At 36.4% G+C, this 18,452-nt stretch overlaps 1 protein-coding gene across 9 annotated transcripts in view; it reads left to right on the forward strand.

The window, feature by feature from the left end:
* Mbd5 (methyl-CpG binding domain protein 5) overlaps positions 1-18,452 on the forward strand; it is a 367,270-nt gene that overhangs the window by 315,355 nt on the left and 33,463 nt on the right. For 8 of the 9 annotated variants that reach the window (XM_031370166.1, XM_031370168.1, XM_031370165.1 and 5 more), the window contains 2 exons: positions 12,461-13,477; positions 14,966-15,174. In XM_031370166.1, coding sequence (XP_031226026.1) covers positions 12,461-13,477; positions 14,966-15,174 — 1,226 coding nt within the window. The remainder of the gene's footprint in view (positions 1-12,460; positions 13,478-14,965; positions 15,175-18,452) is intronic. The other variant, XM_031370174.1, reaches the window with a different exon arrangement.

The following is an 18,452-nucleotide window of genomic DNA, read 5'->3' on the forward strand; positions in this document are numbered from 1 at the left end:
AGTATTTATAATTTTATTTACAGAATGATAGGGACTTGTCTTTTAGAAAGAATACCAACTAAGGGGATTCCGTGTGTTCTTGTTATTTGTTGTCCATCTGTGTCATTTTGAATATTGTTTGACTTTCAATTGATTTCATAACCATTGGACTGTACACTGCAAAGGAAGCTGCCAAAGGCAAGGTGTCCTGGTTCATGAGATGTGTCCTTGGTTTTCGCCAATATGGAAGTTGTTTATCTAGCTTTGGTTTGTACACAGGTAAATGAAGCTCATCTTGGAAAATCCAGGAAGGCCAAAAGAAATGGATTTCCTTTTCCTTGCTGCTCAACAGAAATAGGTCCCTGGGTAGGGAAGGCTCACCAGAGGCTGTGTGAAATAGGTCCCTGGGTAGGGAAGGCTCACCAGAGGCTGTGTGAAATAGGTCCCTGGGTAGGGAAGGCTCACCAGAGGCTGTGTGAAGGAGGAGACTGTCTTCTAATGTGTTTCTTACCCTAGTTTGCTGTCCTTTACTATTTGTTCAAGAAAATTAAAACATGGATATTGGCTACTTCCTTTTTTAAAAAAACAATAATTTAAATTTTCTAATAAAATGAGGCTTGAAAACCTGATTTCCAGAATTTTTTATCATGGAATTGCTTTAAAGTTTTTCATAGAGCTGAACTATATTTTTAACATCCATATTAAGGTTTTGGACCCAAATTATTATAAATCTTCATGCACCATTTGGATACAAGTTTATACAAAAATAACACATTAGAAAAACTGTACAATAAAATCTTTAGAAATCATTACAAAAACTATCCTGGAACACTAGAGAGGTAAATCATTGAAGCAACAGAAAAGTTGATCATAGAAACAGAGAAAATACTAACAATTGTAACACTAACAATTTCAGACTTGTAGGAAACGACAAGGAGGAAATAAAAGAGGAGAGCAGGGACACTAGCATTCATATTTAAAATGAGCAGGATTTTAAAACTAAACCCTCTGATGTTGGGGTTAGCTCTACAGGAGAGCCTTTGTCTGGCATACACAAGACCCTGAGGTCAATCCCAGCACCACAAAATAAAAACCAGATCCTTAGTCCTGATGAGAAGACTGCTGACACATCTCCTAATATGTTACTGTGTAGGTGTGTATAGGCTGCATATGCCACTGTGCAGGAAGGGTTACCATCCACATGTTTGTTAAAGGTAAAGTCAAGTATTTTCTTTCCTGATGTTGCCACCTTACACTGCCATCTTTCACCGTTTGTGTTCTGTGTTGTTTGGATGTCAATATTCTATGAAGAACTGCACAACGATCTCTTGTGTTTAAAAAAAAAAAAAAGAATGCAGGCTTAAAATTATTTGAAACGACTAGTGCCTTCTTAATATTCTTAGCATAAGGACCCTCGTGAAACTTTGTGTTTAAAGGTGCATAATGGGCTTCCAAATTCTTCTGACTCATGTTATTTTAGCTAATACTGTACAAATAAAAGTTTAATATATGCACTTAGAAATTAAAAGTCCGTAAGTGTTTTAAGATGTACTATATTTATTGAGCATGCCTTCAGTCTTCTTGATAAAGCATTGTTAGTCTCATTTATTACTCAGTTTCTATACTCCTTATAGTTTGCTTCATGTCAGGTCTACGTTCATATGTGCAAATGTATGTGTTTCAATAATGATGTATTTCTATTTTTCTATTATGGGAAAGGCATTTATTTATATTCTTGTTTCTTCTGATTGTCAAGTTTAGACCTATTTTATATAGCCTTGGTCATTTTCTTGTCTCATTTATCAATATAAACATATAACCTAAGTTGATACTAGGGTATCAAGGCACATGGCTAAAAGTTTATTAGTATAAGAATACCTAAAAGACTAATAACAAATGTTGAGCAGTGTGGTGCATATGGCTGAGCATGTGTAGGCTAACATGAAGTGTACACGTAGTAAAATTCTAGGTTAGTTAAAATTTTGAAAATACTAGACCTAATAAAATTAAATGCTAATTATTGTATAGAGATCAGCTGGTTATGAATATGGGTTGATTTACTGATGAACTCTTTTGGTAAGGTAAATCCAAAAAGGATTTTTACGCCATAATTTTTTTTGTTATGAAATGAGTTATGTCAACTGAATGTACTATCATAATTGATAAGCATAAATACCTGTTTACACTGGTATTTGTTCTTTCATTAATACTCATTGATCAGTGATGTTGGACATTCAGAATGAAGCACCAAAGGACAGTATAGCTTTCTTTATAAGAGTAGAGAAATGTACCTTTTGGTCTTTTTCTATTATTTTGAGTTAAGGTACATAGCTCATGCTGAACTCAAACTCATGATCTTCCTGTCTTGACCTTCTGAGTTCTGGGATTAAAAATATGTGCTACCATATTTTATTTGTAAAATGCTGCAGATAGCTATCATGGAATACCTATTGTGTGCCAAGTGGTCCAGTCATTATTTATGGCCTATATAGATGCCCATAGTATAAAGTGTTGTCTTCATTTAACATATGAGAATCTTGAACCTCAGACAACCTCACTAACCAAAATCTTCTAACTTAACCAGGATTGGAACTCAGGTTTCTCTGATCCTGAAATATCACCTTCTCAGCTACATAAGTTTATCTAAAATGTTTAGTCTCCAGAATTACTGATTTCCTTTTCTTTTTTTTTTTTTTTTTTTTTTTTCAAGACAGGGTTTCTCTGTATAGCCCTGGCTGTCCTGGAACTCACTCTGGAGACCAGGCTGGCCTCGAACTCAGAAATCCGCCTGCCTCTGCCTCCCAAGTGCTGGGATTAAAGGCGTGCGCCACCACCGCCCAGCATAGCACATTAAGTCATGTGACAATCCACAAATGTAAAATTTTTATATACATTTAGATAAAAAGCCAGTTCTTTTTGCCTTCTTTCTTTGGAGTCTGGTATAGCACGCATGATTAGAATGTTTCTGTCAGTGCAGATGAGCTGTTCAGAATATCAAGAGAATTTCCTAAATATGTGAATTGTATTTGGTGACCTTTCTAACTGACACAGGATCAGGTCCCTGTGGGTGATGTTTCTGTAGACCTGAAGCAGGACGAGGTCAGCTCTTTGAGTCTTGCATGGCATGATGGTACAGTGGCATACTGATGGAAGCATGGTCTAACTCTACTCTCCCAGCAAAGCCTATTCATGTGTGACTTCTCACTCCAGTGCCTTGCCCCGTCTTTTATGTATAAATCAGAAAGACAACACAAAGACATTAAGAAATGGCTTGCTCTTGTGCTTAATTCAATTAGTAACTAATTTTCAGAATACTTTTTTATATCACGTGTTTCCATGCTGTGGGGAAGGCCACAGCACACGTGTGGCCATCAGAGGCTTCTGTCTTAAACTCTAAAGATACTGGTTTGCAAGCCTATATGTGATTTCTGTATTCACGTTTTTAAGCATTCAGTTCAGTTATAGAAGTTGGAGGCAAAGATTGTGTGATTATATAAAAAAAATACTAAATTATTAAGGCTATGTGTTTTTACCTTTCCATGAATGCTTCTGAATATTCTATATTGAAGTGTGTGCAAGTATCTCTTACCTTTTGAATATCAATTTGCAAGGCAAGCCTAATATTCACAATTAGTACATAACATTAAGAAGCTTGGTGATGTGCCTAAATGGTCAAGAAATATTCTAGATGAATCTAGAAACTAGACCTCAAAGCCCCCTACCTCAATCCAGACACAGAGTGCCAACATGCTGCTCTGGAAATATATAAGAAGTGGACATTTAAATAAATGTCAGGGGTCTGGAAAATGGCTTGGTCAGTAAAGTGTTTACTGACAAAGCAAGGGACCTGACTTTGAAGCCTCAACACCCATGTGAAAAGCCATACCTAGTGGCACAGTCCTGTAATCCTAGTGTTAGAAGGCAGAGACAGATCCCTGAGGCTAATCTCACCAAGTCAGTAAGCCTTGGTTTTAGTAAGAGCCCCCACCTCAGGAAGTACAGTGAAGAACAGTTAAGGAATATAACACTGACTTCCAAACCCCACACATACTCGCCTGCACACATACAAACTCATAACCACACATAAATCGCATGTATACATGATTTTCATTTTTTTGAGAGACAAAGTTCAGCACCTGAGTATGGTGTCCTGGTTTAGAGGGGAGTTTAAAAATCAAGTGTTCTTGACCAGCAAACTTCAATAGGCTTACCAGTCTGCTTCAGTCTGCTTTCCAAATAACAAAGTCCCTGTGCCGGAACCCAGATCCTGCCTTCATCCATACCATTAGTCCCGCTTTTGGGCCTGTGAACTTTCACAGAGCACAAACAGAAGGGTTTAGTAACAACCATGCTGCTTTCTATATAATTCCTTAAAACATTTTTACTAGAAAATACTTTTTTCCTATTAAAAACAATCATCTCAGCTTAAGCACATGAAATTATAATGTTCTGAGGGACAGGAGTAAGTATGGATTTGTGACAGAAGAGAAACATACAAGCATCTATTTGCCTTAACTCTATAAATTAACTCATCAAGATATAAATAAACCTATGAATAAATGTATGTTCATGAGTATGTACATATATGTGTGTGTGTGTGTGTGTGTTATGTAAATTCTTAACTGCAAATGAAAATGTTTTCATTCAGCACAAAATACACTTGAAACTCAGGACAGCTAATGAAACGGTAGGTTTAAGTCCATGAAATAGTGAGACCACAAAAAGCTACTTAGTGTAATAGTTCAATGTATTTATTGTCACACCATGCCAGTAGATAAAGCAAAGGGAAGTTATGTCCTGCCATTCCCAGAGGAGATTCTAAATGCAGACAGGTAGAGATGACAGCTGTGGGGCATTTGTCAGCCTGGAGAAGGTGGCAGGGCACCTTGACAGTTGTAACTGAAGTGACGCTGGTTTCTAGCGGAAACATTTCAACCTAAGCTTTTCAAAGCCTAGGTTCTCTTTCCCTTGTGAAGCTCGTGATTTGCAAGTTTGAAGTGCTCTGTGCTCTTGCTATTTAACCAGACAACAAACTGCTTGAAAATCTATTTCTTAGTTAATGTCTTGCAGAATGAATCCTTCTTTATTGACAAGATGTTTTCACTATAGGCAATGTCTCAGCCCTTCAGAAGGTCTCCTCACATCAGGGTTACACTACTTGTTCTGTTTACATATTATAGGTTAAATGTTTTCTTGTATACAAGAGGAGTTAAAATATGTTTTTACTCCAGACATTAAGTCTATGTAATCAAGAGATAACAAAACGCAGTGATATGATGTTTGCTGATTCCATGATCTATTTTGTATCTTTAAAGAAATAAATTGTTCTAGTATACTAGTTGGAAGACTTTATTCCATTGTAATATATTAAGCACTCTTGCACAACCAACAATTCTTCCAGTTCCCTAGGAGATGCCTAAGCTATTACTTACTAAAATCTGGTCCAAAAATATTTAAGTTTGTTCAAAAAGTATCCAGATACTAGGAAGTAATATCAACAATACAAAAAAAACTAAACCCTCTGAAGTTGGGGTTAGCTCAAAGTAGATTTCATTTCCGCCTTCATGTAGTCCTAAATAATTCAAAATTATAAAACTCTTACATCCTGTGAATATAACAATATCAGTGCCAGCCACGCAAAGAATAAAAATTAGTTTTTTTTTATTATCTTTCAAATTCAAAGTAACAAACCTTTTTCAACCTAGAAGTTAAACCAAAAATAGAAATCTGAAAGAGTCCAAAAGTTGGGAGATGCACCAGAGGGCACAGTGGGGAGCATTCATCCTGTACCGTGGTGTGGGGCTCATTGGCAGCACAACTCTATAGGCGATCCTGCAGTGACGGAGCAGTCCAGAGACCTGGTCCTAAAGTAGCACTTTTCAGTTTCTCCCCCCAGTAAGAAACTCACTAGAGCCTGCCAGTGAGTTATCTGTGACTCCACAGATAAAAGCGCTTGCTGCCAAGTGTGACAACCTTAGAGACCCAGACCCATTCTTATAAACTGTCCTCCAGTCTTACAGCTACCATGGTGTGTACTCACACACACACACACACACAATGTTTTTTAGATTGCTGGCTTTATAGTATACTAAGCATTTTAATGTATAGCAAATGAAAGTTTAAAAAAAAAAAAACACTGTAGTCTGATATTTTCAGCCTCATTGCAGTCTACTCCACTTTCCACAAAAATGTTTAATCACAATCATTACACACTGAAGTGATTGTAGCACCCACCAACAATTATGTGCACAAACTATCAGAAAGACAGTTTGAAAACAACACTACAATGTTCTCCAAATGTTGTATTTCACTTGTCAAAATAAAATTCTATTAGGAGCATAATAACTTGACATTCGTAGCTCATTGGCATGACATAATCATTTTAGATTATTGAGCACCTATGATAAACTAGGCACTGTAATTTTAGAGTTGCAGATAAAATAGAATTTAAGATAGGAAGTTGACTATATTAAACATTCACTATAGTCTCTTGAAATGAAACTCCTAATTGGTATTTAATGTTGCATTTTAACTCATACATAGGCAAAAAATAAATCCCACCAAGACATGTAACCTCCTTTTTCAGGTCTTGCCATCAGACAAATATCCTGGTTACCTAAAAACAAATGAACTTTGTTACTTGGCCAGTCTGATATTTCCCAAATTTTTTGAATTCATTATAAGAGGTTCTGGGTATTGGTGCAGGATGGGAATATAGCTCCAGGTAGAACTGCTGCATAACGTGCATGAAGTCCTGGTTCCAACACCAGCACCAGAAGAGAAAGACACACACATTTTTACTTTTTCTGAATTCATTTGATCATGTCTGGAGACTGGTGTCCCTCTCTTTCTGCCTGCCCACCTTCTCTTCTCTAACTCTATTATGGGAATAAGAACGTTTCCTCAGATCTTGCAATTGTTTTCTTCCCCCATTCTCTATCTTCATTGTACTTTTGTCTGGGGTCCCTTTCTCTTATAAAAAACAAAATAGCTACAGGTCCCTTCCTCTGTCTCCCTACGGCTTAGCTGGGAATATTGAGAATCTGTGTTAGAATCCAGATCTGAAGGGTGAAGTTGGCGTGTTTTTCTAAGTGCACATTAGTCTGCCTGTTACTAAGGCTTGAAAATATTAATCAAATTTTACTGGAGTACTTAGAGTTCTTACAAAAGTTATCTTTCAATGCACTATGTTATTATCATTTTAAAAAAAACAGCCCTTTAAATATAGAAGACACTTTTTCATATTTCAATGGGACTGAGAAATAAAAATATATTTATTAAACTCATAGAGCATATTTTATCTCTAGAAGGATTTCTTTTTATTAAGGATTACTTTTGAACTGTTTACAATGAAAGTACAGTTAGCAAAGCAAATGATAAAGGTCAGACAGTGAATGAGTATTTTTCATTAGACTTATTATTTTTCATAAGTTTCATATTTTTCTTAAGCTCTTGAGTTTCATGGATAAAAAGGCAGTGTGTGGACATTTCAGTTTAGAAAGTTTGGTACAAAATAATATTCATTCAAAATTAAGAGTTAATTGAATCAAACTAGTTAGTGACATTTTTTTAAACATTTCATTGATCTGCATGGTATGGGCTTTTTTGACATACATTCTAACAAAAGTAATAATATTTAAGAGACAAAGAGAAAAGATGATCACAATATGAGCTTCTCTCAAGGAGTTTGGGTAACCAGAAAGACAAATCTGAAGAGGGAAAAGCAATTCTAAAACTAAGGCAAATTAAACATCTTAAGAATTTAGTAATAAGAAATATCTTTCTGTAAATCTCTCAAATTATTTTAGGCTATTTGTACATACAACGGAATACATGAACTATGAGTTGTGTGTGTATATGGTTTATGTGCAGTACTCAGTGAGCAGATGAGCATATCCATACCCCCACCGCACTAGCCTGCCTGCGTCTGTAGGTCTAGGCTAGGGATCTAGGACCCCTTTAGTTTGAGTGGCTTTCCCTTTCTCCTACTTTGAAAACAACAGGACCAGGAAAAGAAGTTGTCACTTCATAGTGGTTGACACAAAGTAATCTTATATATCCTTATTAAGTAAATTACTGGAACTGACTAACTTCCTCCAAATTCCTAGATGCCTATTTAATTATTGCTACGTTTGATGATATTTCATCTTTAAAAAAGAAAAACAAACAAACAAACAAAAAAAAAAAGTCAACTCCTTTCCCTTCTATTAAGTACCAAACATCTTGGCAAAAACTGTTTTAACTAACACTTTCTTTACGTAATTCAACAGAATATAATTTATATGCAGAAGTCTGAAATAGGTTCACAAAATAATGCCTGTTTACACTTAATGGTTCAAAATTCCCATACATAATAAAAACCCAATATAAAAATTCATGCAAATTCAAGTTTCTCTTTGAGTAACTCCATACATTAAAGAATAACCTTATAACTGTCCTTTGAAGTAAATGTCTCCTGCTGTGAGGTAACTTTTAGCTTTTTGAGAAACTTGAGAGCATTCTAAAGTAATCTCATCTTCAATCCACCTCCTTTCTAATGTCCCCATTTCCTGGCACTGGTCCAATAAGTTGGAAAGTCAGTTTTCACCTTCGGGTCTACATTGTTACCTCCCTTATAGAAGTGAGTGCAAATATTTATTCAACCAACAATTTCTGAATACAACCATGTGTCATGACTGTTATGTCTTTGAAATACAGAGATAACAAGATATTGTTTCAATGGTTTAAAATATTTATTCAAATGTATTTACTGCTCAAATAAACTGGAAGGTTTATCCATGGACTGAGGGAGTCAGGGTCTATAAAACCCATACACATATTTCAGATATTTCTATATTTGTGAAACTCAGGACACATTCCCTATCATCTGCCTTACTTTCTGTACTTAAGGGAAAAGAATTGACTTCTGCATAGAAGCACTTTTTATCTTGTTTTCATCCCTCAAATGCCTGATCAGACTCTAGTTTTCTTATTTGTGCAGTTTTATACTACACAAATGCACAATGATGGTGGTCTCAGACACCATCAGTTTTATAATTGTCCCCTGGTTGTGGGCGTCTATATAGATGTTCTAGTCTTTAGCATGTTGCAGTCTCATCATCCTGGCTAATATATAAAAAGACATTTAAAAAGTCTTGCCTTGTAATTATATATTCAAGGAGCAGGGAGAGTACAGATTTCTGCATTTACCACTTTGCCTAAACTCTTGAGTTTTTTGGGAAAAATGGCAAGGTTTTTAAGCCTCTATCACTATCTCAATCCTGTTCTTCAGCAGACATTACCTGTTTGTTGAACTGAATTGTTAGAAATTGGAGAAGATTAAAGCATATATTTGTATTTACATGTGTGTCTGAATCTGCATCCTGCTTGGATTTGCCCTTTCTCATTGGCAGGGTAAAAACACAGTGACTGTGTTTTATTATAATTTCTCTAGAATATTTAGATGGAGAGCTTTTAAAACAGTGTTATCCCCAAATGGCTACTTCTTGAATCATAAATATGGGTGCTTCTCCGTGGCAAATTAAAGTAATAAAAATAATAATCTCTAAGGAAACCCATCATCTACAAAGCCTTCCTACATATTTGCTAAATATTTTGGAAATAAACTCTGCATGTGGTCAGAAGAATGGTGAGCTCCACATTTAAGCTTGTCATTATTCTTTAGCAGGTAGAAACTTGACAGTGACAGTGAGTCCAAGTAAATAAGGCTCACTGGCTCACCTAACACGTGCACTCTAGATGCAAATGATGAATTGTATGTAGAGAAATAGCAATTTGGGGAACCAATGAAATATTTAAGGTGTTGATTGCTTTGTGAAAAAAATTCAAATTAATATTTAAAGAGTTGTATACCGCATGCCTACTTCAGCATTCTGTATGTCTTCTTACTCTAACCTTTGCAAACATGTCATTATTTCATGATAATATTTCATAAATATTTATATATGTTCAAAAAGTCTTCTTTTTAATCTCAGACTTTAAATAAAACACTGGGAGCTTTTTTAAAAAAAAATCAGACTATGACAGTTGGGAGAAAAGAAACCATTATTCTGGCAGCGCTCTGAAGGTGGTGTCGGCAGCACTGGTTTGAGTTGCCACTATTGCTGCCACACCACCATCCTGCTGATGCCAGGAATAATGGCAGTGTGTATGGACTTTCCAACTGAACAGCTCTCCTTACCTATCTTTAATTCTCACAGCAAGCATCATAATGATGAAAATGTTTCTGTGAACACTTTAGAATAAACTTCCTTAGCAAAAATTCAGTGGTAGCTAGATGTGGTGGTATGTAACTAGAAGCTGAGGCAGGAGGATCACAAATTCAAGGCCATCTGGGCAACTTGAGAAAACCCTATTTAAAAATAACAAAACTCAGTAGTATATTTCTAGGATTTGAGGCTTTAGGTTTAACTACCTGTTACATACAAACACACTTGCACATCCATGCATGCACAACGTATCTGAGAAAATGCTCACCACTTAGTTAATATGTGATGACAGAAATCAAAATATAAATGCTAAATTTATCAGTATGGTTTAATAAATATAGGCACTTTACATACTACATAGTTTTAAAATATAAGAGAAAAATTATTGCCTTATTCCATTTAATGAAAACAAAATCATATTTTTACTATTCATTCCACAGTTATGGAAACATTTCTGTATATTTGGAAAAAAACTGTTGCTTACATTGTCACATGAGGTTATTCTGATGACATAGTACAACAGGAATGAGTTCATTTCCTTTAGATTTTTGGTGACTATAGTAGTATTCATTATACCATATATATGTATAATAGTTGAAAACAAAATACTTGTCCAATGAATGTACTACATAAAACAATCTCTTAATGGAAAGAAGACCTTTTATTCACCCATCACCTGCCACCCTCAAAAAAGTTTCAGGCAGAACAGAGGTAGGGGTTGTTTTAGATTTAGATTTCCCTTTATTATCTTGCCTTCCCTGTATGCACTTGGATCACCAGGGTTGATTTTAAAGACAATCACTCCGAGGTGGTTCTCTTAGAGCTGAATTTTCAGCTGTTGAGGGGGTGGGGGTTAGGACCCAGGCACTAGCTTTAGTTTTATTGATTGTTTTGTATTTCATTTCCCTAGGTAATTCTGTTGTGTAGCCTGGGTTGAGAACCACTAATAAGTATTATAGTAGTAATTACATATCAACTAAAGTGTTATGTCTTAAATATTAAGTTATCCTAATTTTAACACTTAGTACAGGTTTTTAAGAATATGGGTACTATTTTGGAAGAAGACTAGTCTAATGTAAGGGCAGTTAAATGCAGTGTCTCTTAATACTATCAGAACAACAGATTATTATTATCTTTTTCACTGTTAAAATAGCGATAATGTGTTGGTGAGAGATACACATTATTATGCAGTGTAAAGGAATTTAAATTCAGTGTGTATTCATCTATTTCATTTGAGCACAGTTTGGCAATACATATATAAAGCTTTTGATTCTGGAATTCCATGTTCAAGAATTTTTCCTTAGATAATAATTGAGTAGCCCAGTGTGGTGGCTTATACCCTAATACCAGCTTTTGGGAGGCAAAGACTTTGAGTTCTATGCCAGTTTATTCTGCATAAAGAGTCCCAGGTCAGCCAGGGCTATACAGTGATACCCTGTCTTTAAAAAACAAAAAAGGAGGCAATTGAAAAGAATTAATAAGAATATTTATTGAAGTGTCACCAACAATTTTTTTCAAAGTGTTGCAAAAAACATTCAGAGTCTTAGGGTGGTTATCAGGTAGTAATTCATGAAACTACTAAAATGACTCAGTAGATATAAAATCACAGGGAAAAGTATTCACAGTAAATTGATAAAAGAAAAACTACAAAATTATAGCACAATTCTGTTTTGTTTCCAAAGTGCATGGGTGGTTTTTTTTGTTTGTATGTCTGAGAGAAATAGAAAGAGAAAAACAGAGACAGAGACAGAGAGAATATATATACCTGAATATATATGCATACTGGTGTAGAAAACCAGAAAGCTATACAGTAAAATATTATTTGATATTTTATATTTACTGGGTACCTTTTATTAGCTGGTTTATGTTTTCATGTACATTCTAGTTTTAAGGAAATTTGTTTTGTTCATTAAGAGAAACTACTGATGTTACAAATAAAGCCAAACAGGTATACCAAAAGTTATAATTTTGGGAGAAAAAAAATGAAGTTTTTTTTTTTCAATATACCAAACTGAGTGGATGAACTCTAACATCCTTGCCCATCTTCACTTTGTGGAGCTATGAACAGAAACATCTTTGCTATTCAGCAAACTTCATCAGACACTAGTTTTTCAAATTTAACTTCAATTAATAGATGTCAAATCATCTGTGTTACAATTTCTCTATTTACAGCCAAGTAAGTAGAACAACCTGAAATGTATCTCAGGGAACGTTATGGGTAATGTTGCTAACTGTCCATAACTAATAACTTTGTTTCTGTTTTCTCGTTGTAGGTGGTTCAAACCTGCCATCCTCCATAGCTATAGCTGGCAGCAACCACCCTGCCATCACAAAGACAACATCTGTTCTCCAAGATGGTGTCATAGTCACCACCGCAGCTGGAAACCCACTGCAGAATCAGCTGCCCATTGGGAGTGACTTTCCTTTTGTTGGCCAAGAGCATGCCCTTCATTTTCCATCCAACAGTACTTCAAACAACCATCTTCCACACCCCTTGAACCCCAGCCTCCTCAGTTCTCTACCTATCTCTTTGCCAGTGAATCAACAGCATCTCCTAAACCAGAATCTATTAAATATCCTCCAGCCTTCAGCAGGAGAAGGCAAGTCTGAGATCCACCTCCACCCTTTAGGTTTTCTCAACCCGAATGTAAGCGCTGCTTTAGCTTTTCTCTCCGGTGATGTGGATGGGCAGGTATTACAGCCTGTTCACTTTCAGCTCTTAGCAGCCCTGCTTCAGAACCAAGCCCAAGCAGCTGCCATGCTTCCCCTGCCGTCTTTCAATCTGACCATCTCAGATCTTTTGCAACAGCAAAATACCCCTTTACCCTCATTAACACAGATGACAGCCCCACCAGACCGTTTGCCAAGCAATCAGTCAGACAACAGCCGAGCTGATACCCTTTTAGGCAGCCCCCTGGGAAACCCTTTAACAGGCAGTGACACTACTTTTAACCCCCTGCTCCTCCCAGCTGTCACTGGGGCCTCAGGATTAATGGCCTTGAATCCCCAGCTGTTGGGAGGTGTCCTGAACTCGGCATCGGCCAACACCGCTATTCATCCAGAGGTTTCCATAGCAACCTCCTCCCAGGCAACCACTACCACAACCACTACATCATCAGCAGTGGCAGCACTGACTGTCTCAACACTTGGTGGGACAGCAGTGGTGTCAATGGCAGAAACATTGCTGAATATATCTAATAATGCTGGGAATCCACCTGGTCCAGCTAAACTCAACAGTAACTCTGTGGTGCCACAGCTACTTAACCCTCTACTGGGGACAGGTCTGCTTGGTAAGTTCAATTTTTTCACAAATTTTTTTTTTTTTTTAAGAAACGTTTTTCTAATTCTCTATTCTCCTTTTTAAAACTACATTTTGTCACACTATTTTTTAAAAAATGTCTTCATTATTATGTCACAGCTTATTTAAGGAATTAAATATAACACCCCCCACACAAAACTATAGCTAAACAAACATCGAAATGGTTTTTTCCTTTTCTGATTCTAGCATTACTAAATACCGCTTGTAATCTGCTTCCTCTTCTAATTCTGATGCCACCTAAACCTAACCTACCTACCATTCCCTTCAGCCAAGTACAGTCTGCATCTTCTAAAGAGCCTTCCTTTCTGCTTTAGTTGGTGTGGCATCACAGGGTTGGTCTGAGCAGCTGCACTAGGGTGGGAGCAGTCAAAGAAAGAACTACTTCCAGGTGAACCCTGAGAAGCAAAACAAAAAAGGCCAGGCATCAAAATACCCCAAGGTGAGGTTTCCCCAAGACCAAGGAAAATGTCCCTCTAAGGAATACTAAGTTTCCTCAGAATTATCATTTTTATAATAATGTATTTGTCCATAAATACAGTCCTTTGCATAGGTTAGCTTATCAGAAAAAAAAAGTTGAAAATAATGTCAGGTATTTATAATGGTGAGTGCAGGTAACAAGGGGGAGAAGGATAGCTAGGAAGTGCCTGTGAAACCCAGAAATAGAAGCAAGTTACATGATGTTGTCAAGAGCATCTTGATATGCTGCAAAACTAATTACATACATTACTTTATGGAAAATTTTATAATAATGCAGTGCAGTTAGATTTATCTAGACCTAAAATAGTTATAGTTAACTCAAAAATAATAAACATACAGACTCAAGTTACAAAACTATTCCCAAAAGAACTTAAACAACTTAAAACAATTCTAAATTTTAACTATGTATCAGTTATTAATGATATACATTGACATTGATTTTAAATAACAACTATAGCAGTGAATTCTTTTGTATTGTTGGGTTTATAGTTTTAATTTTAGCTAACATTTTACTGCAAAACAAAATTCATATTTTAAAACTAATCATTTAATTTAATTGATGGTATTTGTTGATGATTATGACTTAAAACTGAATTTTTATCGATGAGACTATATCATAATCACTCTTTATCATCATCTGCTCAACTATTTACTGCTAAGTAATTGCCAAGGAAATTTTTCAACCTTTAATTGTAGGTGTTCTAATAAAAATAGACATAGGGACACACTTAGCTCTGAAGTTTAACATTAATGACTAAGTAATCTTTATGTAATATAAAATAAAAGACTAGTCATACAAATAAAACTAAATGCTAAAGGTATTCTGTACTGACAACTAAGTAAGGCTGATAAAAATGACCAATTTTCCCATGAAGGTCAGCTTTCAGTTTTTGTTTCAGAAATTCTCAGGTGCAAAGACAACCATAACTTAGTTCTCTGAAGAAACACATTGACTTATACTTTATATTTCTCAAAACTGTAGGTGATCTATCATCCATAAACAATTCATTGAATAACCATCAACTGACTCATCTACAGTCGCTTCTAAACAGCAGTCAGATGTTTCCTCCGAATCAGCAGCAGCAGCACCTTCTCCAGGGACACCAGAATCTCCAGGCTTTCCAAGGACAGCCCACAGTCCCTTGCCCAGCTAACAATAACCCCATGGCTTGTCTGTTTCAGAACTTCCAGGTACTCTCCTTCCACACATGACTTTATCTGAAAACAATGCTTGGTTTTATTGAAATAAGAGAAGGAATGAAAAGTATCCTGTAGAGACTATTGATAGTTATTTCTTAATATTGAGTATTGTTAAACTTTCCAATCTTTTCTGCAAAGATAGTTTTATTTTGCATAAGGCAGAAGTCTTTGGAATTGTGAGTAAAAACTGATAGAGTTACCCTCTTATGCCCCTGTGTGCCTTGTACACACATTACTCTCATAACTTTCTTCTGTGTTAGCTCCTACTCCCCTCTCCTTCTGGCTTAGACCACATGGTCAACTACTTGTACAAAGGTGACTAATATAGTAGATTATATAGAAAGGGTAATGTTACATGAATGTAAAACAGAAATATATAATATTTTTAAACATGTAACACTTTAAAAATTAAACAAAAGTGTGGGGCTCACTAGGTAGTCCAAGCTAGCTAGTCTTGAATTTGCACCCTCTTCTTCAGAATCCCTTATGCTAGACTTATAGACATGTATCATCACAGACTATAAATAATAAAACAGAGGAAGCTCTTTAAGCAGGATATAAAGCTAGTAGATCAAAAGAAAAATATGTAACCAATACAAAAATATTAATTTCTATATGATCAAAGACATTCTAAAGTTTATAGAAATACCAAATGTCAGAAAATATATACATAATGCATGCCATATATGGATACCCTTCTTATCAATATTCTTCCTATAAATCAAGAAGGAAAAGGATAATTGACTAGGAGAATAAAGAATAATTAATAAACAGAATTCACAGGAAATGAAATATGAATTAGTAAATATGAAAAGAATAACCAATGTGTACATTACTATGTATGTCATAGTGATGGCATGCACTACTGGTAAAGGTATAAAGGAATCAGCACCTTTATTTTATTGTTGGTTCATGTGGATTCTAGTTAAGCTGTATTAGCTTTTTTCTTCTTTCATGATAGAGTTCAAACCTAAGGAAGGCCTTGTACAAGCTGGGGAAATGCTCTACCACTGAGCTATATATCCAGCCTTGCTCATTTCTTTTGGAGGACAATTTGTTATTTTATCAAGTTTTTAAGCATATTTGTATATATGTGTGTCTAAACACATATATGTTCACTAGCCCAGACATTTAATTCACATATGTCGACTTAAGAGACATCTTCAAATGTGAATAGAAGAGCACATAACAAAACATTCATTACATGAGTCAGAAATTAAGAGCCTCTTAGGTATTGATGAATCAGAAAATAATTGCATTAGATAATATCCATCTATCTATAAACTTAAAAGATTAGGTAGACTAATTTGATCAAATATTCTGAGACCTCCAAGAGTACAAAATTCTAATACTGTAGTATTAGCAGAAGAGTGGTGTGGTACATCTCCACATACAGTGGAAGAGAAGGAGGGAGGGATGGAGAAGAGAAACAAGGTATAGTTTAAATGTCTGCCAGGATGCTCTACAGCCCTGCTTTTTTTCTTCTGAGAAAGGAAGTAAGATGGAGTAGGACAGAGAAGTGTTGGTTTAGTAAAGAATGGTAATAAACACATCTTTCACCTAGAATGAAATATCCATACATATGTAATAAATTAATTCATAATGGAAGATGTGTGCACCTACAGCACCCAGAATGCAAGGGAAAACCTGCAACCAGTTTACTGTGCCGTTACAACCTGAGAGTGACTCCAGGAGAGTGCAATTTAGGGAGGTGGTGGAAGCAGGGTCATATTGCAGTGGTCAGAATGATGAATGGGGCATTGAGACTTACAAAATGAGGCACTACTTCAAAATCCAAACTGTGAAGAGCAACAGATCTTGGTTAATGCTCCAGAAGGAACATTGGGTTGAACACTGACCTACATAGGGAGGCATGAACATAATCATATGCTAAAAAGAAAGAGCCAAAAAAGTACAGGAAAGTAAATATGAAGAGAGGGGGTCCAGATCACTGAAAGTGCAGAGCTTCCTTCCATAGAGCAGATAGAAAACTGGACAAGATCTAAGCAAAGTATAACTTCTGAGAAATATATACTTTGTTTGGTTAGTTTTGGATTTTGAGACAGGGTTTCTCTGTGTAGCCCTGGCTGTCCTGGAACTCACTCTGTAAATCAGGCTGGCCTCAAACTCAGAAATCCACCTGCCTCTGTCTCCCACATGCTGCTGCCTGGAAGAAATATATACTACTAAGGATCAAGAACTGTCAGAGTGTAACAGATCTTACCATGAGCTCCATTTTCTCTGGTGAGTAGGGCTATCTACAAGAATAGGGTAGGAGATGATAGGCAGTCAGCTTGAAGAAGTACGGAAAAACTTGAACTGTCGTGGAGATGATGATTCCTGACTGGAGCAGCAACAGGCCAGGATGGAAAACATGAATAGCTATTCATAAAATACTTTACCTTCCTGTGGATATAGACAAAACCAGAATTTAAAATGATGTAAGATTTAGATTTTATCTGGAAAGTACAGACAAGGGGGGTGGTAGCAAAAGAGTGGCTGATATGCTGTGGGATCCTAGATGCCAGTTTAGTAAGAAAGTAGGTAGAGACCGGAGGGGAGTGGTCTATTGGCCAGAGATGAGGAGAAATTAAGATTGATAACTAATGATTATATTAGACCTAAAGTCTATCATGGTATTTCTTACACAGTGTTAGCAAAATTAGAGAAGCCACAGAATTTTTTCCCAAACTGCATTAATGCTTCCTGTACAGAAATTTGTTCCCCTTGCCTCTTCCTAACTGATAGTCACTCTATAGACAGCCAGTGTCCGTTTTGGCAGCATGAGGATGTACCTCGGGAAGTGTCCTGATAAGGATGAAGAGCAGTAATTAATACCCAATCTAAAGACTTCAACATATATCATGTCTGGTTAGCAAGATGACTTAGAGGGCATCTTAGTTAGGGTTTTACTGCTGTGAGTAGGCACCATGACCCAGGCAGCTCTTCTAAGGACAACCTGGCTTACAGATTCAGAGGTTCAGCCCATTATCAAGGCAGGAGCATGGCAGCATCCAGGAAGGCATGGTGCAGGAGAAGCTGAGAGTCCTACATCTTCATCTGAAAGAAGCCAGCAGAATACTGATTTCCAGGCAGCTAGGATCAAGGTCCTAAAGCCCACGCCCACTGTGACACACCTACTCCAACAAGGCCACACCTTCTAGTAGTACCACTCCCTGGGCAGAGCATACACAAACCATCCCAGAAGGTAAAGGCTCTTGTCTCACAAGCCTGGCAATTTGAATTCAATCCCCAGATCACATAAAGGT

Source organism: Mastomys coucha, unplaced genomic scaffold (genome assembly GCF_008632895.1).
Source record: "Mastomys coucha isolate ucsf_1 unplaced genomic scaffold, UCSF_Mcou_1 pScaffold15, whole genome shotgun sequence".
In the NCBI taxonomy this organism is placed as follows: domain Eukaryota; kingdom Metazoa; phylum Chordata; class Mammalia; order Rodentia; family Muridae; genus Mastomys; species Mastomys coucha.